The sequence below is a fragment of the Oncorhynchus kisutch genome, linkage group LG13 (genome assembly GCF_002021735.2).
Source record: "Oncorhynchus kisutch isolate 150728-3 linkage group LG13, Okis_V2, whole genome shotgun sequence".
NCBI classification, from domain to species: Eukaryota; Metazoa; Chordata; class Actinopteri; order Salmoniformes; family Salmonidae; genus Oncorhynchus; species Oncorhynchus kisutch.
The window spans coordinates 34,006,973-34,034,406 of record NC_034186.2 but is presented as its reverse complement, the minus strand read 5'-3'; the positions used below and the strand labels follow the sequence as shown (position 1 = coordinate 34,034,406).

Here is a 27,434-nt window from a genome sequence, read left to right as displayed (position 1 = left end):
AGCTCGCAGCCCATCTATGAGTGGGCTGCCCATCTATGAGTAGCTCAGGAAAAAAATCTGAAAGTACATGGAATTTTTCACGTTCTCCATCGCAAAGTATCATTAACAAATCTCACAAGTTTCAGACACCCCAAGGTCCCAGTTACTATCTAATCTATGCAACATTGATATGATCCCACCCCTGGTTAGCCACTATTGGCTTAAATAGCCAAATCTAACACAATATCTGCCAATTAATTTCCAGCAATATTTCCCCAGTCTGTCTGTGTGTTATGTGCTTTTGTCTATCACTCCATGTGTAGCCAGTTGATGTGACAACTGTCTTGTAGGTTGACTGAAAAATACTTTCCCCAAATCCTCCTCAATTAAAAGTTAGCTGCAAAGTAGGCTTACCAGGCTTAAGTATATATTTTGTATCTATTGTTATTTGCTAACTTTGCCATGAAATTAGCGTTGGCAGTACAGAACCATCGCTAGACCGGCACATTAGATGGAACATTCCTCACTCATTAGATGCGCAATTAAAGGGGAAATAAACAAAAAATGTAAATGTGTTAGTTTGCTTCCAGACCCCAAAAATGTGTCTTCCGGTGTGATTTAAGCATTGACATGGACTCAGAACATCCTATTTCATTGTTTCTCTATGAACAATAGTAATTTTGAGTGAAAAACTAACTAAATCTCAAACCAGGAAAAATAAAACTGAGAACATAATTTGGGAAAATATGAAACTTCATTTGGGGGGGGGGAATAACAGATTTTATAGGGCCCCCTTAGAGTTTTATTTATTTATTTTATTTATTTTTATTTTTTATTTTACCTTTATTTAACCAGGTAGGCAAGTTGAGAACAAGTTCTCATTTACAATTGCGACCTGGCCAAGATAAAGCAAAGCAGTTCGACAGATAAAACGACACAGAGTTACACATGGAGTAAAAACAAACATACAGTCAATAATGCAGTATAAACAAGTCTATATACAATGTGAGCAAATGAGGTGAGAAGGGAGGTAAAGGCAAAAAAAGGCCATGATGGCAAAGTAAATACAATATAGCAAGTAAAATACTGGAATGGTAGTTTTGCAATGGAAGAATGTGCAAAGTAGAAATAAAAAAATAATGGGGTGCAAAGGAGCAAAATAAATAAATAAATAAAAATTAAATACAGTTGGGAAAGAGGTAGTTGTTTGGGCTAAATTTTAGGTGGGCTATGTACAGGTGCAGTAATCTGTGAGCTGCTCTGACAGTTGGTGCTTAAAGCTAGTGAGGGAGATAAGTGTTTCCAGTTTCAGAGATTTTTGTAGTTCGTTCCAGTCATTGGCAGCAGAGAACTGGAAGGAGAGGCGGCCAAAGAAAGAATTGGTCTTGGGGGTGACTAGAGAGATATACCTGCTGGAGCGTGTGCTACAGGTGGGAGATGCTATGGTGACCAGCGAGCTGAGATAAGGGGGGACTTTACCTAGCAGGGTCTTGTAGATGACATGGAGCCAGTGGGTTTGGCGACGAGTATGAAGCGAGGGCCAGCCAACGAGAGCGTACAGGTCGCAATGGTGGGTAGTATATGGGGCTTTGGTGATAAAACGGATTGCACTGTGATAGACTGCATCCAATTTGTTGAGTAGGGTATTGGAGGCTATTTTGTAAATGACATCGCCAAAGTCGAGGATTGGTAGGATGGTCAGTTTTACAAGGGTATGTTTGGCAGCATGAGTGAAGGATGCTTTGTTGCGAAATAGGAAGCCAATTCTAGATTTAACTTTGGATTGGAGATGTTTGATATGGGTCTGGAAGGAGAGTTTACAGTCTAACCAGACACCTAAGTATTTGTAGTTGTCCACGTATTCTAAGTCAGAGCCGTCCAGAGTAGTGATGTTGGACAGGCGGGTAGGTGCAGGTAGCGATCGGTTGAAGAGCATGCATTTAGTTTTACTTGTATTTAAGAGCAATTGGAGGCCACGGAAGGAGAGTTGTATGGCATTGAAGCTTGCCTGGAGGGTTGTTAACACAGTGTCCAAAGAAGGGCCGGAAGTATACAGAATGGTGTCGTCTGCGTAGAGGTGGATCAGGGACTCACCAGCAGCAAGAGCGACCTCATTGATGTATACAGAGAAGAGAGTCGGTCCAAGAATTGAACCCTGTGGCACCCCCATAGAGACTGCCAGAGGTCCGGACAGCAGACCCTCCGACTTGACACACTGAACTCTATCAGAGAAGTAGTTGGTGAACCAGGCGAGGCAATCATTTGAGAAACCAAGGCTGTCGAGTCTGCCGATGAGGATATGGTGATTGACAGAGTCGAAAGCCTTGGCCAGATCAATGAATACGGCTGCACAGTAATGTTTCTTATCGATGGCGGTTAAGATATCGTTTAGGACCTTGAGCGTGGCTGAGGTGCACCCATGACCAGCTCTGAAACCAGATTGCATAGCAGAGAAGGTATGGTGAGATTCGAAATGGTCGGTAATCTGTTTGTTGACTTGGCTTTCGAAGACCTTAGAAAGGCACGGTAGGATAGATATAGGTCTGTAGCAGTTTGGGTCAAGAGTGTCCCCCCCTTTGAAGAGGGGGATGACCGCAGCTGCTTTCCAATCTTTGGGAATCTCAGACGACACGAAAGAGAGGTTGAACAGGCTAGTAATAGGGGTGGCAACAATTTCGGCAGATAATTTTAGAAAGAAAGGGTCCAGATTGTCTAGCCCGGCTGATTTGTAGGGGTCCAGATTTTGCAGCTCTTTCAGAACATCAGCTGAATGGATTTGGGAGAAGGAGAAATGGGGAAGGCTTGGGCGAGTTGCTGTTGGGGGTGCAGTGCTGTTGTCCGGGGTAGGAGTAGCCAGGTGGAAAGCATGGCCAGCCGTAGAAAAATGCTTATTGAAATTCTCAATTATGGTGGATTTATCAGTGGTGACAGTGTTTCCTATCTTCAGTGCAGTGGGCAGCTGGGAGGAGGTGTTCTTATTCTCCATGGACTTTACAGTGTCCCAGAACTTTTTTGAGTTAGTGTTGCAGGAAGCAAATTTCTGCTTGAAAAAGCTAGCCTTGGCTTTTCTAACTGCCTGTGTATAATGATTTCTAGCTTCCCTGAACAGCTGCATATCACGGGGGCTGTTCGATGCTAATGCAGAACGCCATAGGATGTTTTTGTGTTGGTTAAGGGCAGTCAGAGTTGTTTATGAACCATTATTTTACCAGGTATATTGGCAGAAAACAGTGCACTACTTTCTATTGTATATTAAGGACCTGGAGAAGAGTTGTAGGGGAGAAGAGAAGAATGTGCAAAATTGAAATCTTTAAAAAAATGTTGCTCTCATGCTAGAAAAGGTTGGAAAGACCCCTGTATGTTTTTACATTATTTTATACAGTTAATCACATTGGGATGAGAGACTTGTCCTAAACTGAGACTAACTGTTCAGTAATACTGTACATAGGAAATATTGTTTCAGCCATTTTCTCACTGAGTGGTGCCATACAGAGCAAGAAATAGGGAAACAAATAGGAATGGAGTCCAATTACCATTATAGTACGATTAGAGCTGGGTCTTTAGTTTGCGTTGTGGTTTTGTCATTTGCATTTCCTTCATGCTATTGCTCGAGAACCATAACAGAGCAATTTGCATATTTGTCTCAATGACCAGTATTCTTCACTCTCTCTCTTTTTTTCTCTCTCAGGTAAGTCTGCTCTGCACTGGGCAGCTGCTGTCAACAATGTGGAGGCCACCCTAGTGCTGCTGAAGAATGGAGCCAACAGAGACATGCAGGACAACAAGGTTTGTATTCCACATCCCCGTCTTGTTTTACACAAGTTTTCCTACCTCAAACGTAGCTTTTATGTCAAGCTTTGTCCCATATTCTATCACTTTAGTATCATTTTTCATTAGCTATGTACATTTACATGTCTTCATGGGTTGTTTTGCCTGTTATGTTCCTCCAGGAGGAGACCCCATTGTTCCTGGCAGCCAGGGAGGGTAGTTTTGAGGCGGCCCAGGTTCTGCTGGACCACTACTCTAATAGGGACATCACAGACCACCTGGACCGGCTGCCCCGTGACACCGCACAGGAGCGCATGCACCATGACATTGTTCGTCTGCTCGATCAGTACAACCTGGTCCACAGCCCTCACAACGGCCCCAACCACATGGGCGGGGGAGTGGGACACTCCCTGGTCTGTGGGGGCAACGGAGCGGGCTACATGGGCATGCGGCCCGGGCCCCAGGGCAAGAAGAGCAGGCGGGGCGGGGTGAAGGTTGGAGGTCCTGGCGGAGGTACAGCCAAAGAGCTGAAAGACATGAAGGCTAAGCGGAGGAAGAAGCCAACAGGAGGAGAAGGGCCTGCAGTGGGAGCTGTTGGAGGAGCCAGTGGCAACGGCACTAAAGCTGCAGGAGGGCTGTCAGAGAGCTCAGTCACCATGTCTCCTGTGGACTCCCTAGAGTCTCCACACTCGTACACAGGAGATGCTGCCGTGGCATCCAACACGGCCAACTCTCCTCCTCTCCTGAGCAGCCCCTCCTCTCGGCCCCTGCTGCCTCCCGTCAGCCACATGCTGGGTCAACAGCAGAGCTGGCTGGGTTTGAAGCATGGATACGGCAGCCACATGTTCAGCCTCCTTCCCCAGCAGATGGGTAACGGCCATTCTGGTATTTCCCAGCACCAAGGCCAAGGCCTGCTCACACCCATGAATGTCACCATGAGCCGAGAGCAACTGCCTCCCATCGTTACCTTCCAGATGATGGCACCGGGGGGCGGGCAGTCCCTGCTGAAGCAGCCCCAGCCTGGGCAGGTGCAATCACAGGGGCAAAACCAGGGCCAGCCCCGCTCTCAGCAGGGCCCTACTCACCTGCACTGCACCCAGGGCATGATGTACCAGATGCCCGGCGTGGGCCTCCAGCACAGCCTGTCCCACAGCCTTCCCCACTCTCACGGCCTGGCCCACAGCCACGGCATGGTGCATGACGGCCAGTCCCGCCAGCAGCTCCCTCCATATCAGGCTATCCAGAGCCCCGTGGATAAGTACCCCACCCCTCCCTCTCAGCACAGCTACGCCACCGCTGGCTCGGAGGGCACCACCCCGGGGCACCCGGCTCACCCGCCCAATGAGCACCCATACCTCACCCCCTCCCCCGAGTCCCCTGACCCCTGGTCCTCTTCCTCCCCCCACTCCAACTCAGACTGGTCTGACGTCACCACCAGCCCCACCCCCCTGGGGAACCCCCATGCACTGCCGCCTCCCCGCCACACACATATTCCGGAGCAGCCACAGTCCCAGCAGACGCAACAGAACCCCCAGCAGCCTCAGCATGGCAACATGCAGGTGTTTGTATAGATGAGGACTCTCTTAAAGCGCTCAACTCTTAAAATTTTTGTTGATCTTTGTAGTTAAACTACAACACTTAAACTCTTATCCGTCACTTCTTTCATAATTTGTTTTTGTCTTATCGTCTCTCTGGTTACAGTAATCACTTTTACACTTCATTGTTACATGCTTTTCTTACGTTTTGCACTTAAAGATAGAGTGTATAGTCTGGTTTGAGCATTGCTAACTAAAACCAAAAACTGTTTGAGTACCTTGGACAGTTTGAAAGTGACTGATCATCAGAAATCAAACAAGGAACCAGAGCCAAACAGTGATCATGTCATGTAAGGAAAATGGACTGTTCAAGAAGGCACCAAGACAGAATCAACATTAGATATTCTTCATTTGGCTTAATCGGCTTCTTTTTGTCATCCCTTTTGGGCCGTTTCTTTTGGCTGAGCCTTATTTTTGACATTTTTGAAGGACATATTTGCTCATTTAACATTTTATCATTTTCATTCACTTTGTTTTATGTAGACCTGCCAATGACATACTAATGTTTTGTTGAAAATTAACTCTACTTTTTATATGATGAGTCCGTTCACTTATGTTAAGTTGTGTTCTTTAAGCAAAAACGTAGGCTTTGTATTCTGGAATGTTTCTTAGTAGGATGTGGTGAGGCTATTTTGAGGGGCTGTCGTCGTGTGGTTAACAAGATACACACAACCTAAAAACATATAGATACATCTCTTCAATGTTTGGTTCTAAGCTAAACTGTGGTGTAAATAGTTGTCATATAAGTCACTGTATTCTTTTTCATTGTTGCTTCTGTTACAGTGTAGCCTCTGTACTTCCCCACACCCTGGGAGGGATGTTAGTAAGTTGTGGCTGTGGTGTTTCTGTGTCAAGAGAATCTGTGTTACTGAAGAGTTTAACATTTTATGGTATGTTTATGGATACAAAAAGAATATATGGTGACTGATGAAATACCAGATGAAAGAGAAGGGCATAATTGGATGTTGCACTATGTCTCTCTCTATAGATGGTCTTTCACCATAGGGGTTTCACTATGGTGTGTGCAATACGATGAATATGCTTTACACCACCAAGCCAACCACCTTAGTAAGTCCCCACTGTTAAAGAACAAGGTTTGACTATGATACCTGTTACTTTTACAGCTGTTTTTACTATTCTATTTTACATGAATATTGTTGTATATTATCATTCTCTCAACAGTTTGACTGGTTCTGAAGTTGTACTTTTTTTGTTTGATATGGCAGTTGCTTTTTCCCCAAAATCATTTAATCGCCTTTTTGCTCAATTACAATCAGTGTATTGGTGCACCTTCTTTAATTGTTTTGTGATTCATAAGCCAAGTCTGAATATGTTTAAGATCTTTGTTTTGTAATGGATATTTTTGTTTTCATAATGTTTCTCATATGAGCACAGCCTTATGTGACCACTCTGTGACTACAGACAATCATTGATTGTTTCTATATTGCACCGTTAAATGGTACATCAATGTCTCCAAGACCAAATTTACTTGTTAGCCAAAAACGAATTGCAAATCATTGTATATCCACAACATTGTTCACAGTTTAAAGTGTTGATTGGAAATGTTGCATTTGGACGTATTGTCTAATCAAAGTAGATTATTGTCACAATGTATTCTAGGTTCATGTATTTTGACAGAGCAAGATCCAAATACACACACTCACACCTGACATGGTGATTTGCAGTCAACCATTATAAGTCTGTTATAAGGTATATTGTTTTGTGAAAAGTGCCTCCATAAGCAAACCACAAGCCAAAGTCATTTCCCATTCCCCATCTCTGGCACTTAATATCCTCCACTACAAATGACTTCCAATGTGCTATCTCTGAGTCCAGGCCTTTTGGCTCATTGGACCATCAATCCACGTGATCAAATCAGCAGAGCTCATGGAGCATGGTATTTACACTTAAATGCCTCATTATTCAAGGCTATTTTTTACATGCTGTATATAAACTATTTTTGTATGTTTCTTTATTTTTCTGTTAACCATATACATGTTATATGAATGAAGTAGTTTCCCCTCATGTTTGTATAATGTAGAAGGTGCCTGTTTATAAAGAACAAAACCTATCTAATTGAAATAAACCAAACAAATGATCAAGTGCATATTATATACATAAATAAAGTCAGACTTTTCAGATCCATCTGCCTATTGTGCATGTGTCATTCTTTCATGGTTATTCACAGGAATTGTTTTAAGAAATGAAAATAAATAAAAACGGTTTAATTACAACAAATTGTGCTCTGTATTACACTGAACAAATTCAGTGATAAAGCAATCAATTCAAAGCATTGATATTATGCTGCTTGGCAGACAATTTTATCCAAAGTGACTTACACGGTTTAAATGTATGCACTCACTACTGTATGTGATCTCGGGGGATTGAAGCCATAACTTTACCAATGGAGCCAGGAGGAACACGCAGGATGTAAACCATCGTTGCCTCAAACCACATTTCATGTGACCTTACTTGCCAGTACTTGAATGATGCCTGGACAGAAATCTTACATATAGTAAAGACCCGATTATTCTAAAACTCACAGACAATGCCACCACAGTTTGCAGCAGAAACCGGTCCACCGGATTGAAATATAATGAATTGTATTTCTATGGTCCACCCATCCAGCAGACGGCAGTAGAGAGCGGGCTGAATGTTAGTTCTTAGTGTTCTGAGCAGATGAGGAAGCAAAAATACCTTACAAGGAAGTAAAATAATACGAAATGCTTTTGACTTAGCTATGTCGTTACAACTTTAGAATAAATACTGTCATAACGCAGACAACAATTATGGTATTATGGACAACAACATCGTTATGAAGGGGCAATGGTAGAATCCCGTTGCTGTTAGCCAGCCTGGGTCAATGGACGCGAGGACTTGAACTGTGGATAAGTTACCTGGCTAGCTACTAACAGACAGCTGAGCTCATTAGCTAGCGCTACAGCTCTGGCTTGAAGAATTACAGCTCAAGTTCAACAACTTTTGTATTACCTAGCTAGCTTTCCAGTGCTACCAGGTAGGTCTGCTAGTCTTGCACTATCAAACTGTAAGAGATTGGGTCAGTGTCTCGAGCGTAACGTTATCTTGCCTGCTTCCTTGTTGATGAATGATTAGACACCTGCGCTAGCTAGCTAGCCAACTTTCTTGGAATGTGTCACTTGCTTTGACTGTAATCAAACTGAATTAAAAGTTGAAGTATTAAGTTGATCATTGAATGGTTAGCTTTATGTCATTTGTTCAATGTAGCCTGACTTGTTTTGTCTAATCCTCATTGAAAGGGATTCTCCAATCATGAGAAGGTCCAAACGCACCTCTCACACTACAAATGAAAGGTAGTTCGTCTTTGATGGACAAGGCAACTGTCAGTATGGCATTTGCTGGTGCCCTTGCTCTTGTGGACAAAGAGAGGATTGTGTGTTGTTTGTTAGCCAGCAGGAGGAGGCCAGCTTGGCTGCCGGGCTACAGTGTCAGTGTGAGCAAATGTTTCTTCACAGCCACTGAAGCTTACTCCAATGCCAGACCACAGGAGCAAAAGAGTTGCAGCCATGGCCCATCGGTCCTTCCTTTGAATGTTTTAAGACTGTCCCCTCTCCCTGCAGACTGACTCCTGTCTGTCCCTAACATGGCATCCTCCAGGCTGAAGTACCTGTCTCTGGGGGTGCTGGTGTTCCAGACCACCTCTCTGGTGCTGACCATGCGCTACTCCCGCACCCTGCAGGGGGACGGTCACCGCTACCTGGCCTCCTCGGCTGTGGTGGTGGCTGAGTTCATGAAGATCATTACCTGTTTGCTGCTCGTCTTCAAGGAGCACAGTGAGTGGTCTGGATAGAGCTGCCTACTTCCCATCTGCAGTATATGAAAATAAGACTTTGTGTTTATGTATAAATTTAGGCCTAGAGGAAGACGCATGGAAGGGTTATGCAAGTTATATCTCGGTATCTAACATTCCCTCTATCTACACCTCTCTCCTGTATGGCACAGGCTACAGTGTTCGGGCTCTGAGCAGTATTCTGAGGCAGGAGATAGCCCACAAACCTATAGAGACCCTGAAGCTGGCCATTCCTTCTGGGATCTACACACTACAGAACAACCTGCTCTACGTGGCTCTGTCTAACCTAGATGCTGCCACCTACCAGGTAGAACAACCTGTTATGGAGTGTTTTTCTTTTTCTCACCATCTCTACACACAATGCCCCATAATGACAAAGTGAAAACCTGTTTTAGACATTTTTGCAAATGTATTGAAAATTAAATGCACAAATACCTCATTTACAGAAGAATTCACACCCGCGAGTCAATACATGTTAGAATCACCTTTGGCAGTGATTTATAGCTGTGACTCTTTCTGGGTAAGACTCTAAGAGCTCCTGGATTGTACAATATTATTCAAGGTCTGTCAAGTTGGTTGTTCATCATTACTAGACAGTCATTTTCAAGTCTTGCCATAGATTTAAGTCAAAACTGTAACTAGGCCACTCAGGAACATTCAATGTCGTCTTGGTAAGCTACTCCAGTGTTTATTTGTTCTTGTGTTTTAGGTTTTTGTCCTGCTGAAAGGTGAATTTGTATCACATTGTCTGTTGGAAAACAGACTGAACCAGGTTTTCCTCTAGTATTTTGCCTGTACTTAGCTCTATCCCACTTCTTTTTATCTGAAAATAACTCTCTAATCCTTGCCAAGTACAAGCATAACATGGGGCGGCAGGGTAGCCTAGTGGTTAGAGCGTTGGACTAGTAACCGAAAGGTTGCAAGTTCGAATCCCCGAGCTGACAAGGTACAAATCTGTCGTTCTGCCCCTGAACAGGCAGTTAACCTACTGTTCCTAGGCCGTCATTGAAAATAAGAATTTGTTCTTAACTGACTTGCCTAGTAAAAAAATAAAAATAACCAAAACATGCAGCCTGGTCTCTTAGACTACACATAACATAGAACTTGTAAATCCAGAACAGTCAAATTAGTATGATATGTTACATTTGGTATGGTTACATAAGACTAACTTAAGGCAAAAACGTTCAAGTCTCATCACGGACAACTTTAGCAATTTAGCTAGTTAGAAACTTTTTAAACTACTTACTACTTTTTAGCTACAGCCTCGATTGCTCTTTGCTTGAATTCCCTCCCCAAAAAATCCTCAGAGGATTGTAAACTTGAACGTTGTGAAAATTCTGTGCAACTTCCAGCGCAGAGAGGTTGTACCTGCTTTTAAGTTAGATTTAACAGTGGCCAAGAATGCTAATGTGGCTATTTGATCATAATGTTGGCCTACCATAAAAAGCAATGGTAAAAATGCATCTCATAACATTTTAACATAAATAGCTGTTCTATCATTCAGCCTACAGTAGCAGCCAATATGTGGTGTTCAATATAGGCCTTCATTCCATGAGACATTTGAAAGAAACATGCAGGGCTTGACATTAGAGGTCGACCGATTATGATTTTTCAACGCCGATACCGATTTATTGGAGGACCAAAAAAGCCGATACCGATTAATCGGCCAATTTTTTATTTATTTTTATTTGTAATAATGACAATTACAACAATACTGAATGAACATTTATTTTAACTTAATATAATACATCAATAAAATAAAAAATGAAACATGTTCAATTGGGTTTAAATAATGCAAAAACAAAGTGTTGGAGAAGAAAGTAAAAGTGCAATATTTGCCATGTAAGAAAGCTAACGTTTAAGTTCCTTGCTCAGAACATGAGAACATATGAAAGCTGGTGGTTCCTTTTAACATGAGTTCAATATTCCCAGATGTTTTAGGTTGTAGTTATTATAGGAATTATAGGACTATTTCTCTCTATACCATTTATATTTCATTAACCTTTGACTATTGGATGTTCTTATAGACACTGGCAATACCAAAGTGCAACAGTATAGCTTCTGTCCCTCTCCTCGCTCCTCCCTAGGAACACAACGACAACAGCCACCCTCGAAGCAGCGTTACCCATGCAGGGCAAGGGAAACAACCACTCCAAGGCTCAGAGCGAGCGAGTGACGTTTGAAACGCTATTAGCGCTCGCTAACTAGCCAGCCATTTCACTTCGGTTACACCAGCCTCATCTCGGGAGTTGATATTCTTGAAGTCATAAACAGCGCAATGCTTGACGCACAACGAAAAGCTGCTGGCAAAACGCACTAAAGTGCTGTTTGAATTAACGTTTACGCGCCTGCTTCTGCCTACTACCGCTCAGTCAGATACTTAGATGCTTGTATGCTCAGTCAGATTATATGTAACGCATGACACGCTAGATAATATCTAGTAATATCATCAAGCATGTGTAGTTAACTAGTGATTATGATTGATTGTTTTTTTATAAGATAAGTTTAATGCTAGCTAGCAACTTACCTTGGCTTACTGCATTCGCGTAACAGGCAGTCTCCTTGTGGAGTGCAACAAGAGGCAGGTCGTTATTGCGTTGGACTAGTTAACTTTAAGGTTGCAAGATTGGATCCCCCGAACTGACAAGGTGAAAATCTGTCATTCTGCCCCTGAACAAGACAGTTAACCCACCGTTCCTAGGCCGTCATTGAAAATAAGAATGGGTTCTTAACTGACTTGCCTCTTTAAATAAAGGTGTACAAAAATATTTTCAAAATCGGTGTCCAAAAATACAGATTTCAGATTGTTATGAAAACTTTAAATCGGCCCTAATTAATCGGCCATTCCGATTAATCGGTCGACCTCTACTTGACATTAACCTGTTTATCCACTTGACCTTCAGACAAGGAGGTGGCATAATTTTTTATTTATTTGGTGCAAGAAACCACTTTACAAAGTAAAACGCATTATTACAGACAATCAGACAAATTTTGCTACCCACTTCCTATTGGTTACTTAGCTTATTCAAGGCTGTCTCAAAATACACCACTGCCTCTTTAAGGCAAAAAAAAAAGGGAAAACGCTCAAAAGTGCTACCAACGTTTTCTGAGTCAAGATCACCTTTCGAGTCAAAATGCAAGCTGAGATCTAGCCTATGCAATATTAACCAATTACAAACAGTACTGTAACAATTAGGTTGTTGTAGTAAGCTATAGGCCCAATACATTATCACCGCATATTGGCTTTGCTTGAATTGCCCTACCAATGCATTGTTGTTTGGGCCATTTTTTTAAATTTATATTTCGAAATTTGAGGTAGGTTATATGATCACATTGGCAATAGATCTGTTGTTGTATTACTTGTGAGGCATAGCTGAGTGTGCATACATTTGTTTTAAATAAAAAAGCTTTTCATTTGATTTTGCTGGTGCCTGCATCTAATGGTCAGTCTAATGGGAGAGAGCAGCAGACTGAGGGGCCGCCTCAACATCCTTCCACTCTCCTTTACCAAAAAGGGACACCGTCTTCCAGCTGATGGCGAAACTTAAGTCGGATCTCATTATTTCTGCCTCATGCACAAATTCATGTTACGCCTATGAACAGAGAAAGGGAAATATTCCTTGACATTAAAAAAGACCCAAGACACTAATAATAACAACAACGTAAGCCTATAGACTTTCCTACTCATTTACAGTGCATTCGGAAACTATTCAGACCCCTTGACTTTTTTGGTACGTTACAGCCTTATTCTTAAATGGATTAAATTGTTATTTTTCCTCATCAATCTACACAGAATACCCAATAATGACAAAGCAAAAACAGCTTTTTAAGATATTTTTACAAATATATTAAAAAAAGAGTTTTTCAGACCCTTTACTCAGTACTTTGTTGAAGCACCTTTGGCAGCAATTATAGCCCAGAGCCTTCTTGGGTATGATGCTACAAGCTTGGCACACCTGTATTTGGGAAGAGTCTTCCATTCTTCTCTGCAGATTTTCTCAAACTCTGTCAGGTTGGATGGGGAGCGTTACTGCACAGCTATTTTCAGGTCTCTCCAGAGATGTTAGATCGGGTTCAAGTCTGGGCTCTGTCTGGGCCACTCAGCCAGACTTGTCCCGAAGCCACTCTTGTATTGTCTTGGCTGTGTGCTTAGGGTCGTTGTCATGTTGGAAGGTGAAACTTTGCCCCAGTCTGAGGTCCTGAGCAGGTTTTCATCAAGGATCTCCCTGTACTTTGCTCTGTTCATCTATCCGATTCCCTCGATCCTGACTAGTCTCCCAGTCCCTGCTGCTGAAAAACATCCCACAGCATGATGCTGCCACCACAATGCTTCACTGTAGGGTGGTGCAAAGTTTCCTTCAGATGTGACGCTTGGCAATCAGGCCAAAGAGTTCAATCTTGGTTTCATCAGACCAGAGAATCTTGTTTTTCATGGTCTTAGAGTCCTTTAGGTGCCTTTTGGCAAACTCCAAGTGGGCTGTCAGGTGCCTTTTCCTGAGGAGTGGCTTCCGTCTGGCCACTCTACCATAAAGGCCTAATTGGTGGAGTGCTGCAGAGATGTTTGTCCTTCTGGAAGGTTCTCCTGGAAGGTTCTCCCATCTCCACAAATGAACTCTGGAGCTCTGTCAGAGTGACCATCGGGTTCTCGGTCATCTCTCTGACCAAGGCCCTTCTCCCCCGATTTCCTCAATTTGGCTGGGCGGCCAGCACTAGGAAGAGTCTTGGTGGTTACAAACTTCTTCCATTTAAGAATGATGGAGGCCACTGTGTTCTTTGGGACCTTCAATGCTGCATAAATGTTTTGGTACCCTTCCCCAGACCTGTGCCTAGACACCATCCTGTCTTGGAGCTCTACGGACAATTCCTTTGACCTCATGGCTTGGTTTTTGATCTGACATGCACTGTCAACTGTGGGACCTTGTAGAGACAGGCGTGTGCCTTTCCAAATCATGTCCAATAAGTTGAATTTGCCACACACAGGTAGACTCCAATCAAGTTGTAGAAACATCTAAAGGATGATCAATGGAAACAGGATGCACCTGAGCTCAATTTACAGTCTCCTAGCAAAGTTTCTGAATACTTATGTAAATAAGGTATTTCTGTTTTTTTCTGTATTGTGTGTAGATGAGATTTTTATTTTTTATTTAATCCATTGTAGAATAAGGCTGTAACGTAACAAAATTTAGAAAAAGGGAAGGGGTCTGAATACTGTCCAAATGCACTGTATTACTGCTGCAGTGCTTGTTGTAGCGCAGTGGAAATTGGAAGAATGTGCATTTTATGGATGTATTTAACACTTTTATAAAAGTTGACAGTGCTGAGTAAGAACTTAAACATGAACTCACTCATAAAAACAGTAGCTTTTTGCTGTATTTGTTGAGTCTCTCTAGTCATGGTTTTAAAATCTCACAGTATCAACTTTGCTGTAGCTTTCTTTTATGCCTGCTACGATACTGCAGATACGGTCATCTGAGCCATCCGACTGGCCAGCGGTAGGCCTATGGTGCACTTGATTTGCTCTCTGGGCACGTCGGGAAGGCAGAGTTTACCTTCAGACACATGTAATGGTTCAAAATGGCAACAATTTGCCTATCTGGCGCGCAGGGCATTGTTTTGGAATATTTTTATTCTGTATAGAGTTTCTTATTTTCATTGTCATTTAGATTATAATTGTGGAATAACTGCAAGGTTGTTGATCCATCCTCAGTTTTCTCCTATCACTGCCATTAAACTCTAACTGTTTTAAAGTCATCATTGGCCTCCTGGTGAAATCCCTGAGTTTCCTTCCTCTCTGGCAGCTGAGTTAGGAAGGATGCCTGTATGCTTGTAATGACTGGGTGTATTGATACACAATCCAATGTGTAATTAATAACTTCACCATGCTCAAAGGGATATTCAATGTATGCTTTTTATTTTATTTTTTACCAGTCTACCAATAGGTGCCCTTCATTGCGAGGTATTGGAAAACCTACCTGGTCTTTTTGGTTGAATCTGTTTTGAAACCTTACAGATAATTGTCTGTGTGGGGAAACAGAGTCATTCAAAATCATGTAAAACACTATTGCACACAGTGAGTCCATCCAACTTCTTATGTGACTTGTTAAGCAAATCTTTACTCCTGAACTAATTTAGGCTTCTCCATAACAAGTGTGTTTGAATACTTATTGACTCCTTTCAGCTTTTAATGTTTATTTAATTTGTTACAATTTCAAGAAAACATTCCTGTTTGACATTATGGGGTATTGTGTGTAGGCCAGTGACAAATAGTAAGTTCAGGCTGTAACACAACACAATGTGGAAAAAGTCAAGGGGTGTGAATACTTTCTGAAGGCACTGTATTAGTGTCTGGAGTAGTGTATTTTTTTTTTTATGGTGTCAAAATGGTGTCCCCTGTTTTCCCCTTGTCTGTCTCCACCAGGTGACCTACCAGCTGAAGATCCTTACCACAGCTCTCTTCTCAGTGTCCATGCTGGGCCGGAGACTGGGTGTGTACCAGTGGCTCTCCCTGCTCATCCTCATGGCTGGGGTTGCACTTGTGCAGGTAAACTCTACTCTAACTCCTTTACAATCCACTTTTTTTTTCTTTTCAAACCTGCATTTTACACACTCCAGTGTGTTTGTGTGTGTCCAATGTCTAGTGGCCCTCTGAGTCCCCTGGGACCCCTGAGAAGGAGCAGCTGTCTGCGGGGTCCCAGTTTGTTGGCGTGGCGGCGGTGCTGGTGGCCTGCTTCTCCAGTGGCTTTGCTGGCGTTTACTTTGAGAAGATCCTCAAAGAGACAAAACAGAGTGTCTGGGTCCGCAACATCCAACTGGGTCAGTATGAAATGGTTCTACTATACTAGGGTTGTAAGGGCACTTGTTCCAGTTTTCCGTCCCAGAATTACTCTTATTATCAAATAAATATTATTTATGACAGAGCCCTAGTACTGTGTCTTTGAAGTGAGTTCTTAGTGTTCCTTCCTCCTCACTGAAACCCTGCATTTTCTCTGTGTCAAATGAGTCTTCCTGCTGAGTTTTTTTTTTTAAACATATATATATATTTTTTTACAGCCGAACATGTGAAGCGTGTGTTAATTCTCCTGTGATTAATTTCCTGGTGTGAACTTGTGCTAGTTTTCTGTATAGAGTTTCTGCATCGAGAAAATGCTGCATTCATCCTCATACACATTGGATGAGACTAGTGTTTTAACATTAATGTCTATGGATGTAGACAGTTTTTTTCAATGACTGCAGGTTATTGTTATTGGTGAAAGCTGGCAGGGTTACGTTAAATCCATTTTCCTATCATTCATATTCAGTTCAAACTCACATCATCTGACCTGTTTGTCTGTGTGTAGGAATGTTTGGCCTGGTGTTTGGTCTGATGGGGATGTTTGCGTACGATGGGGAGAGGGTCCAAGAGTCTGGGATGTTCCAGGGATACAACACAGTCACCTGGATAGTGGTGGCTCTGCAGGTACATCTCACTATTTGTTTTTACTTCACCTGTGAGCTGCAGGTCAAATGTAGTCAGTATGTACTGTTAGTTCACAAGCTACAAATGTGAAGAAATTGTGTTGTTAGATTCTCTAAATAAACAGAGTAAAACTCACAGACCACTAGTAAAGATCAAACCAAGTGTATTCACCCACTGGGTCACACCGCTGCATAAGACAAAGACATATTTACACGAGCACGGGTATTTAAACCGTCCTCCTATGCTGAGGCATCTCACACATCTGGACAGCCAAAGCATCTCTGTTGCTAGACAGGACTTTAGTGATGCCTGTTCTTTCTCACTTCATCTGGCTTGACCTGACCTCGGCCCAAATTCCTCACTCCTCCCCAACTCACGGCTGTCCTGTTGACTTGTACCAGACTGTGGCCCTTCTCTCCATAGGATACCTGAACAATAACATGTTCTGACAGAATGTAAATTCTGCGTTCCCCTTTCTCCCTCAGTAACATGGAATAAGGATATTTCAAGTTTAAAAGTCAGAACCAGTCGTGGCCAAAAGTTTTGAGAATGACACAAATATTAATTTCCACAAAGTTTGCTGCTTCAGTGTCTTCAGACATTTTTGTCAGATGTTACTATGGAATACTGAAGTATAATTACAAACATTTCATAAGTGTCAAAAGCTTTTATTGACAATTACATGAAGTTGATGCAAAGAGTGAATATTTTCAGTGTTGACCCTTCTTTTTCAAGACCTCTGCAATCTGCCCTGGCATGCTGTCAATTAACTTGTGGGCCACATCCTGACTGATGGCAGCCCATTCTTGCATAATCAATGCTTTGAGTTTGTCAGAATTTGTGGGTTTTTGTTTGTTCACTCGCCTCTTGAGGTTTGACCACAAGTTCTCAATGGGATTAAGGTCTGGGGAGTTTCCTGGCCATGGACCCAAAATATCGATGTTTTGTTCCCCGAGCCACCTAGTTATCACTTTTGCCTTATGGCAAGGTGCTCCATCATGCTGGAAAAGGCATTGTTCGTCACCAAACTGTTCCTGGATGGTTGGGAGAAGTTGCTTTCGGAGGATGTGTTGGTACCATCCTTTATTCATGGCTGTGTTCTTAGGCAAAATTGTGAGTGAGCCCACTCCCTTGGCTGAGAAGCAACCCCACACATGAATGGTCTCAGGATGCTTTACTGTTGGCATGACACAGGACTGATGGTAGCGCTCACCTTGTCTTCTCCGGACAGGCTTTTTTTCTGGATGTCCCTAACAATCAGAAAGAGGATTCATAAGAGAAAGTGACTTTACCCCAGTCCTCAGCAGTCCAATCCCTGTACCTTTTGCCGAATACCAGTATGTCCCTGATGTTTTTCCTGGAGAGAAGTGGCTTCTTTGCTGCCCTTCTTGACACCAGGCCATCCTCCAAAAGTCTACGCCTCACTGTTAGAGGTCGACCGAATATGATTTTTCAACACCAATACCGATTTTCAAAAAAATACTATTTATTTATTTATTTGTAATAATGACAATTACAAAATAAAAGTGTTCATTCAGTATTGTTAACTTAATATAATACATCAATAAAATCAATTTAGCCTCAAATAAATAATGGAACATGTTCAATTTGGTTTAAATAATGCAAAAACAAAGTGTTGGAGAAGAAAGTAAAAGTGCAATATGTGCCATGTAAAAAAGCTAACGTTTAAGTTCCTTGCTCAGAACATATGAAAGCTGGTGGTTCCTTTTAACATGAGTCTTCAATATTCCCAGGTAAGACGTTTTAGGGTGTAGTTATTATAGGAATTATAGGACTATTTCTCTCTATACCGTTTGTATTTCATATACCTTTGACTATTGGATGTTCTTATAGGCACTTAATATTGCCAGTGTAACAGTATAGCTTCTGTCCCTCCCCTCGCCCCTACCTGGGCTCGAACCAGGAACACATCGAAACCCTAACCCCTTGCAGAGCAAGGGGAACATCTACTTCAAGGTCTGAGCAAGTGCTGTCACCGATTGAAACGCTATTAGCGCGTACCCCGCTAACTAGCTAGCCATTTCACATTGGTTACACCAGCCTAATCTCGGGAGTTGATAGGCTTGAAGTCATAAACAGCTCAATGCTTGAAGCATAACGAAAAGCTGCTGGCAAACGCACGTATGTGCTGTTTGAATGAATGCTTACGAGCCTGCTTCTGCCTACCACCGCTCAGACTGCTCTATCAAATATCAAATCATAAACTTAATTATAACATAACACACAGAAATACAAGCCTTAGGTCATTAATATGGTCAAATCCGGAAAATATCAATTCGAAAGAAAAAAACGTTTATTCTTTCAGTGAAATATGGAACCGTTCCATATTTTATCTAACGGGTGGCATCCCTAAGTCTAATTTATTGCTGTTACATTGTACAACCTTCAATGTTACGTCATAATTATGTACAATTCTGGCAAATTAATTACAGGCTTTGTTTGGAATAAATGGTCTTTACACAGTTCACAATGAGCCAGGCAGCCCAAACTGCTGCATATACCCTGACTGCTTGCACGGAACGCAAGAGAAGTGACAATTTCCCTAGTTAAAAGAAAATCATGTTAACAGGCAATGTTAACTAAATATGCAGCATATATACTTGTGTATTGATTTTAAAGAAAGGCTTTGATGTTTATAGTTAGGTACACATTGGTGCAACGACAGTGCTTTTTTTCGCCAATGCGCTTGTTAAAACATCACCCGTTTGGAGAAGTAGGCTGTGATTCGATAAGAAATGAACAGGCACCGCATCGATTATATGCAACGCAGGACACGCTAGATAAATAGTAATATCATCAACCTTGTGTAGTTAACTAGTGATTATGTTAAGGTTGATTGTTTTTTCATAAGATAAGTTTAATGTCAGCTAGCAATTTACCTTGGCTTGTTGCTGCACTCGCGTAACAGGTAGTCAGCCTGCCATGCAGGCTTCTTGTGGAGTGCAATGTAAGGCAGGTGGTTAGAGCGTTGGACTAGTAACCGGAAGGTTGCAAGATCAAATCCCCGAGCTGACAAGGTAAAAATCTGTTCTGCCCCTGAACAAGGCAGTTAACCCACCGTTCCTAAGCCATCATTGAAAATAAGAATGTGTTCTTAACTTACTTGCCCAGTTAAATAAAGGTATGCAAATGTTTTAAAAAATCATCCACAATCGGTGTCCAAAAATACAGATTTCAGATTGTTATGAAAACTTGAAATCGGCCCTAATTAATCGGCCATTACGATTAATCGGTCGACCTCTACTCACTGTGCGTGCAGATGCACTCACACCTGCGTGCAGATGCACTCACACCTGCCTGCTGCCATTCCTGAGCAAGCTCTCTACTGGTGGTGCCTCGATCCCGTAGCTGAATCGACTTTAGGAGACGGTCCTGGCGCTTGCTGGACTTTCTTGGGCGCCCTGAAGCCTTCACAACAATTGAACCGCTCTCCTTGAAGTTCTTTATGATCCGATAAATTGTTTATTTAGGTGCAATCTTACTGGCAGCAATATCCTTGCCTGTGAAGCCCTTTTTGTGCATAGCAATGATAATGGCACGTGTTTCCTTGCAGGTAACCATGGTTGACAGAGGAAGAACAATGATTCCAAGCACCACACTCCTTTTGAAGCTTCCAGTCTGTTATTCAAACTCAATCAGCATGACAGAGTGATCTCCAGCCTTGTCCTCGTCAACACTCACACCTGTGTTAACGAGAGAATCACTGACATGATGTCAGCTGGTCCTTTTGTGGCAGGGCTGAAATGCAGTGGAAATATTTTTGGGGGATTCAGTTCATTTGCATGGCAAAGAGGGACTTTGCAATTAATTGCAATTCATCTGATCACTCTTCATAACATTCTGAGTATATGCAAATTGCCATCATACACTGAGGCAGCAGACTTTGAAAATTAATATTTGTCATTCTCAAAACTTTTGGCCACGACTGTACAGTTTTAATGGAAAAATCTTGCACTGTTAATCATGTGGAATGAATATTGTCATGCCTCTTGACTAAGGTGCTATTGCTTGATCTCGTTCCAATTGTGTGAGCTTTGTAGTATTATAGTGTCCCTTTGCCCACTGCTCATCCAGGCCATATCTGGTGTGTGTTTCTCTAGGCACTAGGAGGGCTGGTTATAGCAGCTGTCATCAAGTATGCAGACAACATCCTGAAGGGTTTCGCTACGTCACTCTCCATCATTCTGTCAACACTAATATCCTACTTCTGGCTGCAGGACTTCGACCCAACTAGGTTCTCACGCAACACACACATTCTCTCTTGAGCCGGGTTATTTTAATTACCTAATTGAATGTCGTTTGTCTCTGACACGTGTAATGCTGTGTCTTGTCTTGTGTCCTCTCCAGTGTGTTCTTCATGGGTGCAGTGCTGGTCATCACGGCCACCTTCCTGTATGGCTACGAGGGCAAGCCCTCCCCCAACCCAAGTCGTGCCTAGGGGACATCGCAGAGGGGGGGAAAGGAGGTCCGAAAGAGAGATCAGGTAAAAGAAGATATGAGAAGAAGAAAGTGGAGAGGAAGAGAGAAGTGGAGTGAAAGACACTAGACTAGTGGCATTGAGATGGGCCTCTGACACCATGAAGTGCATCAACTATGAAATGTGACCAGGAAGTAGCCAGACAAGGCTGTTCCTCACCATGGTTACCACTACAGAGAAATACACCCATGAGAAATAGACCCATGAGTCATGACCAAGCTGAGCAGTGTACTGGTCAGCCAGCTTACCGCACTGGGACAAAACTAGTTAGGGTGGTTCCCCTGTCTTAATGTTACTGTCATCAGCTAAATCATGAAGATGATGGGTAAACAAAGACACCATAATGTTCACACATGACTTTTGACAATAGTCCAGATGTATTGGACTCCACAGACATACTGATGACATACTGATGAACTATGTTGCTTTCTCACTGCTGTAGAGACTGTTAGTGGGTCGTTCCACAAAATGTGTGCCTTTTGCGCCCCTTTGATATTTTAAGTAAACATGGTGCACCAATATTACATTTTTAAAAGTCTTATATTAATTGAAGTGCCCTTTTGTGTATATACTGTATTTCTAAAGATGATTATTTATTTAATGTGATTAGTTATTCATTTACATTTTTCCCAAATGTTCAACCCTGTTACCTGAACTTCATTCTCATTTTAAATATAAAGAAACACTGAACATCTAATTGTCAAACCATAGTGTAAAACAAATCTGGTTTTACTCTTTTTGGCCATTTTCTGTCACAAGGGGATTTATGGCTGCTTTTGAGATTAAATCGTCAACCCTGTTACTTTACTTGGCTTTACTATAGTATTTTTTTGAGATGGGAAAATTTGTTTTTATGAAGTTGAACATGTGGTCTTTGACAGAGTGTTAAATTATGTGAAATCAAACATTCTTTTTTTCCCAAGTTACACTACTCAAAAGGCACCCAATTGGTGAAACGACCCTTGTACTTTTCCTCTCCTTGTCACTTGATTTGTTATTAGGGGAAGCGGGTAAGGATGACGTTGTTACTGTATTTACCAATCATGAGGAACGCACGTCCATAAAGAAAATGTTTCCAACATCAAAGACGAGTGTGTAATTTAGAAATTCTACAAGTGCTCTGATCCAAGAGATGCAAACACAGTCACACTCATGCTCTCCCTATTATATCTGACAATACATATTTTGAGTGCATATTGTGCATGAGACCTATAGCTCAGAGGATAAACTGATTCCACTGAGCCTCTGTCAACACCGAAACATGAATACGCAGCAGCTGTGTGTACACTGGCAATGTGGGACTGAGGGGAACAACTATTACACTTGCAGATTAATTCAAAGACGTTCTTATAACACGCAAACATGTTTTACCTTCATTTTATTGAATTAAAAACAATGCTTGCATGCTAAATCTCCCACCCATCCATAATGAAACCCTTTGGAATACCTGCCTACGTTGTCCCATTGTACATGTGATTGAATGTACAGTTCTGTACATCCTCCAGTCCGAGTCATTCTGTTCTCAGGCACATCTGTTACTGTGAATGACTGGCTCTCAATGGACGTTTGTCACCATACACAGTATGTGATATGACCTTCAATATAAACAATTGATTTGTAATATCCTATTCAACCCACTTGTCCCTCATAGAATTATGGCTTGGGTGTAGTCACAGAGGGGGTGTGTGTAGTCGCAGAGGGGATGTGTGTATCAGTGTAAAGGCTAGTATGGTTTGCACCTCAGTAATGAGCAGCATGGGGAGTTAATTTTGTTACATTTTCAGACTCTGTCTCCTCTACATCATACCTGACCTGGCCCACACTGCTGTTCTCATTGGCCATTCTGTAGGTGGCTATAGAGAGCCTGTCTTCCCCTTCTACCAGTAACACATTCATCCTTGTCTGTAACTGTACTGAGCTTGAAGGCTGCATTTAAATGTACTACAATCTTTGTTCTTACATATAAAATACATTATACTCCCCAATCTCACCTGTATTATACCCATAAAGCCACATACATGTACTGCTGGGCCTCTCACGCCTCGGGTTAGTCTCAAATGGCCACCTATTCTCCACATAGTGCATTACCTTTAACCAGAGCCAAAGGGTAATGGGGTTCCATTTGAGACACAACCCTCTACATCACTGTCATAGAGCCAGAACAGTCTGTAATTAAAGATGGCTGCTCTCATCTCGGTGAGGCAGCATGGTGTGCAGTAGGCTACAGGCTGCTCCCCTAGAGTGTAGCCTACTCTTGAGCCCTGCTGGGCCTGCAACACTCACAAAGGACTAGTCCTCTCTGCTTCTCCAGGACAGAGGATGTTATTAAGGCAGAGGTCCCTCTGTGGGTCTGGTCTGTATTTAGGCTCTGGTCCAGGCAGCAGTCCTCTCTCTCTCTCTACTCAAAGGCAGTGGTGGGGATTTAAGGCAGCTGTCCCCCAAGTCTCTGTCCATATTGATCTCATAATGGCAGGATGTCTGGGCCCTAGTTACACCTCCCTTCCCTCTCTCTGCTACTTAGGAGGGATGACCACTAGGGGTGGGCCCTTCCTGGGCCTCCACATCAGCACCTGGGCGTCGTTGGCGTTGGGCCTCCCCAGGGCATTGGGGGGGATGGGCTCCATGTGGGTTAGGACGCGGGGCTGGTCCTGGTGCGTCCGGCCCGTCAGGGTGGCTCTGGAGCCCAGGGGCATGGAAGGGTCCACCAGGATGTCCACCCTCATGCGCCACTTGACCGTCTGCAGCAGGATCTTCTCCCGCGTGGCTGTGTTGAGGGCCACCAGCCAGGTGGTGAAGCTCTGGTCCCTCTTGATGCGGGTGAGCAGGGGCAGGTTGCTGTCGCTGATGGGCACGGCCCAGGTCACACTGGGGTAGAAGTTATCGTTCATGCTGACGGTAAAGCGAGAGGGCTTGGAGGTGGGCCCCGTCAGGGTGACCGTCTCGGTGGTGTTGCCGTACCAGGGGTAGCTCACCCCGTCTGAGTCACTGATGGCCCTCACAAGACCTTCACGCAGCTCTGGTAGCTCCCAGCTAGACCTGAAGGAGGACAACAAGTCAGAGGTCAAACTACAGTTGAATAGATGATGGGTTGGAACCTGTTCTTAGTGGGTCATGGATTAGCACTGTGTTGAACTGTAGGTTCACAAGGAGATTCAAAGGGCTTTAGCTGTCTCACGCAGCACATTACATTTGGGAGCCTCTGTGTTAGACATTCTCAAAAAGAACAGAGTAAGACATACAAATACATAAAATATGTTTGATAAATGTATTTCACCTCAGGGCTCCATACTGTAGACTATGTATGATAGATAGATGGTTCAGTGAGTCAGTGGAATAATATCTTGTGTTTTCCGGCCAATGAGAGGGTGTCGGCTGGTGTGATCTGATGCCACGTTCTCCCCTTCAGATCAGCTCCATTTGTCATGTTTTTCTGCTGCACCCCTAGACCCCCCCATCCCCAGTCAGGATTAAACACCTCCTCACATATGCCTCCTCCAGAGAAAAACACCCCCAGGCAGTGCTGGAGGAGGCTGTATGTGTTACTCGTCAGTGGGTGTGTGATTCTGTCTCCTGGAGAGAAGGGAGCGTGGGAGTGTGTCAGTGCATCTCTCTCTCTCTCTCTCTCCCTCGTTTCTGTGAACACAATGTATGTCTAGGAGCAGTTGTGTAGCTCCTCTGTCATCTCTATTTTGATGGTGAAGTCACAGGAACAGAATCAATTGGAACAGAATCAATTGGTGGGGGTTTGAATGAAGGAGGGTGAGTGCATAGTTAACCTTCTGTTTGCACAAATGCTCTGCTACACATACACTCACACATATCCACATATCAAGTGTTGCATTGCATTCATGTCAATTTTGATGGCACACAAAACACACACACTTCCTACAGCACCAGAGAAGTGACAGTTTGGGACAGAGCAGCAGAGGGAGGTGGGAGCAGCTGGGGAGCTTCAATCAGCAGCCTGGAGGAGAACTCAACTCACATGCCAATGTCATTGTAGGTGTTGTAGAATTCCATCTGTGTGCATGCCTGGATCCAACCCACCACCCAAGTCTCATTACGGGGAATAGGGGGCATCGCTATCCGTGCAGAGGCCTTGAAATAGGCCGTCTTGTAGCGCAACACTATAGGAGAGTTCTCCTCAATGATTGTCGGGGAGTGATCGATAGTGGCGGAAACGTCATAGACCACTATGTTTTCGCGTTTGATGCGCGACTTACAGGCGATACTCTGTATGCAGCCCATCATGAGATAAGGGTTCTAGTCAGTTGGACCAGACAGGATGATAACACTGTCACGTCCTATCGACTTACAAACAATATGCTTAATATGTCACATTAGTCAATGCATTGTATGCATCCAAAAAGGCACAGTACCATTTACATTTATGCACAAAGATAAAACAGATAGGTGGTCAGATCTTAGGATAGGGGAGCAGATTAATTAAATAACAGCAGTTGGTGGTATTGGATCCTCTCTACGCCTCGGATCGCAAGTGTAGCCTATCGGTGTCTGCGTGGCACTGCCCTCTCTTCCAGTCCGGGCTTCCGTGGGCTCCAGCCCCTCAAAATGATTCAAATCCATAAGTCCTCTTGCAGGTCTGTGCCGGTTGATGCTCTTCTTTCGTGCCCGGGCTGTCATGTCACAAGCCGGGGGAGAGCGGCACACTCAGAGGCGTCGTGTCAATGGCCCAGTCGGGTGGTTGTCGTGATGCATGATGATGCGGCGCTGGCGGCTCACGAGGCGCGCTTGATCCGAGCGATGACAATCTAGACCACCAGGCATTCCTCACCATGAGTGTAAAACGAAGGATAAAACACAGTCAATGCAGGGAGATCCCCCATTTTTTATTCAACGCTTCCTCTGCAGAATTGGCTGAACAACAGACTCGCGCTTTGATAAATCAGCGGGTGAAAAACAAGTGTTCAAGAACCTAGAAATCATAGACAACAGTTCTATCCAATCCGACAATCAGTGTATCGAATTGTTGCTGCATGGCTGATAAAATCCCCGAATGGACACATTAAGGATGCTGTCTTGTCGCCTCTTCTCTCCCAAGGCGATGCATCGTCTGGCGCTGTTCAGCTTCCTTGGTGCTGATGATGCTGAGTGAACCAATGAACAGCAGAGGGAGAGTGAGCGCGTGGGAGTGCCGGGAGTCCTTTATTTGGCGGTAACAGTCTGTGCATTTCCTCCATGTCTTGAATGGCTATAGCCTATGACTGCTAGGCTACTCACATTCATCAAGTGTCTGCCTGGTGATAAGAATAGACCAATTGATGGTTGAATTTTTTATGAGCTGCATATTCACAATCATGCAATGGCAAGCAATTGTCAAATCTAGCCCCATTCTTTGATGGCAGCACAATTGATAAGGTCCGGACATAATTGTATCATATGATTTTAGGGCAAAACAAAATAGATACGAGGAAAGCTTGATATTGTTATAAATAAATATTACTTTTCCTAAAATAATTTATAGCCTTCGTCACTAGACTAATCTTTGTTTGACATGATGATGAACCACTGTCGAGTTTTTTCCTTAGCTAATAAATCAACAAAGCTAAAGCGTGGCATTATGAGCAGACAATACTGCCCATTTTCAGCTAATAAGGACAAATAGGAGGTTCTACAGTTCATTTATGCCACTTGGTATCACATATGCGATCGGCTCTGCGAGTGAATCTGATGTGTACAGTAGACCGAAGTAGCAAAGCACCTCCCCTTAATGACACACTGGAACTCTGCTGTCATCTTTCAGTGATCCATTTGCCTTGGAGTTGGTTAAAGATCACTCCTGCCTCCGAGTAGGCCTACTTTTAACAAAATAATTTTTGCGTGTTCTTGATGATACTACAGGTTGTGTTTCTACTTGAAGGACTGGGCGCAGGGAAATGAACCCAGTGTGCCAAAATTGTGGAAGTATGTGAACATTTGAAATTAGAGGCTATCAGTCTAAAAGGCTTGCCTGTTTTGCATGTTATTTTGGCATTAATACGTGTCACATCAGTTTGCAAACAATGTAAAAAAAAATATATATATATAATTGAGTTAATAATGCCGCAGACACACATAGTCTCTTTTTGTTTTCTTGAGTAAGGCAGCTCCAAAATGCAGGTGTTTCAGCCTAGCTCAGTGCTTTCTGTGGTGGTGGGGGAGCCAGCAAAAACAAAATGGGAGGATTGCGCTGTGATTGGCTCAGTGTTCTGTCACTCATGGGGACACTACATCATCGCAAAGTGTATGTCCTTAGTAAGGGTAGACATCCAAAATTTCAGCCCTTTGGGTCCTGCCATAGAGTTAAAT

General features: G+C 43.1%; 3 protein-coding genes across 3 annotated transcripts in view; 2 read left to right on the top strand and 1 right to left on the bottom strand.

Moving 5' to 3' along the window:
• Positions 1–7,489, top strand: part of notch2 (notch receptor 2) — a 60,824-nt gene extending 53,335 nt beyond the window's left edge. The window contains exons 33-34 of the mRNA XM_020499010.2: positions 3,668–3,765; positions 3,930–7,489. Of these exons, the coding sequence (XP_020354599.2) occupies positions 3,668–3,765; positions 3,930–5,318 (1,487 nt within the window). The 3' untranslated portion in view covers positions 5,319–7,489. The remainder of the gene's footprint in view (positions 1–3,667; positions 3,766–3,929) is intronic.
• Positions 7,490–7,980: 491 nt separating this feature from the next.
• Positions 7,981–22,758, top strand: slc35a3a (solute carrier family 35 member A3a). The gene is made up of 8 exons (XM_020499011.2): positions 7,981–8,358; positions 8,942–9,154; positions 9,324–9,478; positions 15,590–15,712; positions 15,810–15,984; positions 16,509–16,627; positions 20,749–20,882; positions 20,996–22,758. The coding sequence occupies exons 2-8, from the start codon at positions 8,965–8,967 to the stop codon at positions 21,084–21,086; spliced, it is 987 nt and encodes a 328-aa protein (XP_020354600.1). The 5' UTR covers positions 7,981–8,358; positions 8,942–8,964; the 3' UTR covers positions 21,087–22,758.
• Positions 22,092–26,223, bottom strand: fam78bb (family with sequence similarity 78 member Bb). The gene is made up of 2 exons (XM_020497562.2): positions 25,111–26,223; positions 22,092–24,161 (listed from the first exon to the last, which is right to left on the bottom strand). The coding sequence occupies exons 1-2, from the start codon at positions 25,374–25,376 to the stop codon at positions 23,639–23,641; spliced, it is 789 nt and encodes a 262-aa protein (XP_020353151.1). The 5' UTR covers positions 25,377–26,223; the 3' UTR covers positions 22,092–23,638.
• Between the last annotated feature and the right edge of the window lie 1,211 nt (positions 26,224–27,434).